Source organism: Eucalyptus grandis, chromosome 7, assembly GCF_016545825.1.
Source record: "Eucalyptus grandis isolate ANBG69807.140 chromosome 7, ASM1654582v1, whole genome shotgun sequence".
In the NCBI taxonomy this organism is placed as follows: domain Eukaryota; kingdom Viridiplantae; phylum Streptophyta; class Magnoliopsida; order Myrtales; family Myrtaceae; genus Eucalyptus; species Eucalyptus grandis.
This window is the reverse complement of record NC_052618.1, coordinates 40,499,709-40,501,527: the sequence shown is the minus strand read 5'-3', so window position 1 is coordinate 40,501,527 and position 1,819 is coordinate 40,499,709. Positions and strand designations below refer to the sequence as shown.

Sequence of the window (1,819 nt, the reverse complement as noted above, 5' to 3'; positions counted from 1 at the left end):
TCAAAGGGAAATCAAATTGTGAAAAAGCAGAAGCAGAAGCAGAAGCACTTTATTTAGTTGAAAAGGGACCACTTGCATCAACAAGAAGATATCATGCATTCATTAATTTTTATGAGTAAACCATAAATTAAGTAAGAAAAAGGACTGAAACTTACGCAATGGTTCCTTTATTTTGTACAAATTATTTGTTTTGCCATTTATACATGCTTTCCTTGTTATTGAGGAGTTTTGGACATACATGTGATATGCATAAGAAAGACCGAGTCTCCCAATATGAGAAAGAGACATCAAGATTTAACATATTTCAGAGTGGACAGTGTTCACAGATTAGACAACCACTTTTTATAAAACCCAACATTACAAGAAGATGGGTCCTTTTAGCTTTCTTGGAAATCTTAAGTTGGGTACCATGGAAATGCTTACAAATCTGATGGACGACTTGGGAGATTGATCAACACAACCCATGAAACTTAAAGCAGGATTTTGAACTTGAACCTTTAGTGCACCTTTTGCTTCCTCAGTTGGTCACGAAACCTGCTGATGAATTCCTCAGCCTCGTAGTCAACTTGCCCATATTTTCCATCACCCTCATCATCTGATGAGTAATTAGAGACCCTCACCGAGTAGGGCGAGAGGAGTGGGCTGCGTTGCTCGATCTGGATGTTGAATGTGTAATCGGTGGTCTTCGCCACAAAAACGAGTGTTTCAGGGTGCACGGGCTCGTCCTCCACGAAGTCTTCAATGACTTTGGAGAGCCTCATGCAAGGGAAGAATTGGCTCTTGTTCCTGGCCGAGTGGACGATAACTGGGTTTGGGCTGTTGCTGCAGGAGAACTCGTACTCGTATCCGCTGAGCCCCATCCGGCGCATTTTCCTCGAGTGGTTATAGTGATTGAAGCTAAGACTCCTCAGCGATTCTTTCATGAGCTTCCCGTCCCTCAACCCTTCAATCATGTCACTGATTAATTTTCTCTTGGACATCAACCCTTTCCGGATCATTACAAAAGCGACTTTCAGAATCTTCCATAGCCTCGTGGCAATGATTGAGCTCACCCTCGGTTGCAACTCCATGACAAGAACTCAAACCCAAAAGCTCTCTCTGAATTTTTTTTTTTTTTTTTTTTTTACGACAAGAAGACTAAATACTCTAAAATTAAGCCCCTCTTTATGAGAATGATGCCATTGGACATAAGAAGAATTAAAAAGAAGAGGAAATCAATATAAGCCAACAAAGAGATTTCTATACGTGTTTGAGGAGATCTCTAGTGTGGCTTGCACTAGCCGATGCAAAGTGCTAGCACATTTATAGGGAGCGGGACAAAAAAAAAAAAAAAAAAAGCTGAGCGGCAAGACTGATTATTAATTAATATAAACTATAGAGACCCTAATGAAAATCAACATGTAAATTAATGAGAGACGTTGAGTATTAAAAGTGCAAATGAAGGTGGTAGCAAGTTCTTATTGAAAGCATCACTACGATATTCTAGTGGACTACACACCGGCTCCACATTTTTCCTAGAAATACCTGTACAGTACAGATAGTGTTTATAAGGAGCAATTATTTGCCTGTGGGTCCAAAAGTGAAGTGTACAAGCTGATACAGGGAGTTGAATGGTATACAACTAACTTGGTGGGATTTGAAATAATGGGCTCTTGGGGTCCTTGGTCGGAGGGATTAAAAATGATGTCCTCAGCTGCTCTTTTTGCCTGAAAAATAGCCCAGGAAGATCTTGCGGCATGAATTTCTTGACAACGTTGGAGAAAGTCAGGTTATATCCAAGAAAGTACCCCAGAAAGTGACGGACGGACAGACAGAAGAC

General features: G+C 40.6%; 1 protein-coding gene across 1 annotated transcript; it reads right to left on the bottom strand.

The window, feature by feature from the left end:
* Nucleotides 1–497: 497 nt before the first annotated feature.
* On the bottom strand, nt 498–1,070 carry LOC120296139. The gene has a single exon (XM_039317806.1). The coding sequence runs from the start codon at nt 1,068–1,070 to the stop codon at nt 498–500; it is 573 nt and encodes a 190-aa protein (XP_039173740.1).
* Nucleotides 1,071–1,819: the final 749 nt, after the last annotated feature.

What these genes read in the sequence shown, in the direction of transcription:
- LOC120296139 (XM_039317806.1), bottom strand. Translation starts at nt 1,070, where the DNA reads ATGGAGTTGCAACCGAGGGTGAGCTCAATCATTGCCACGAGGCTATGG.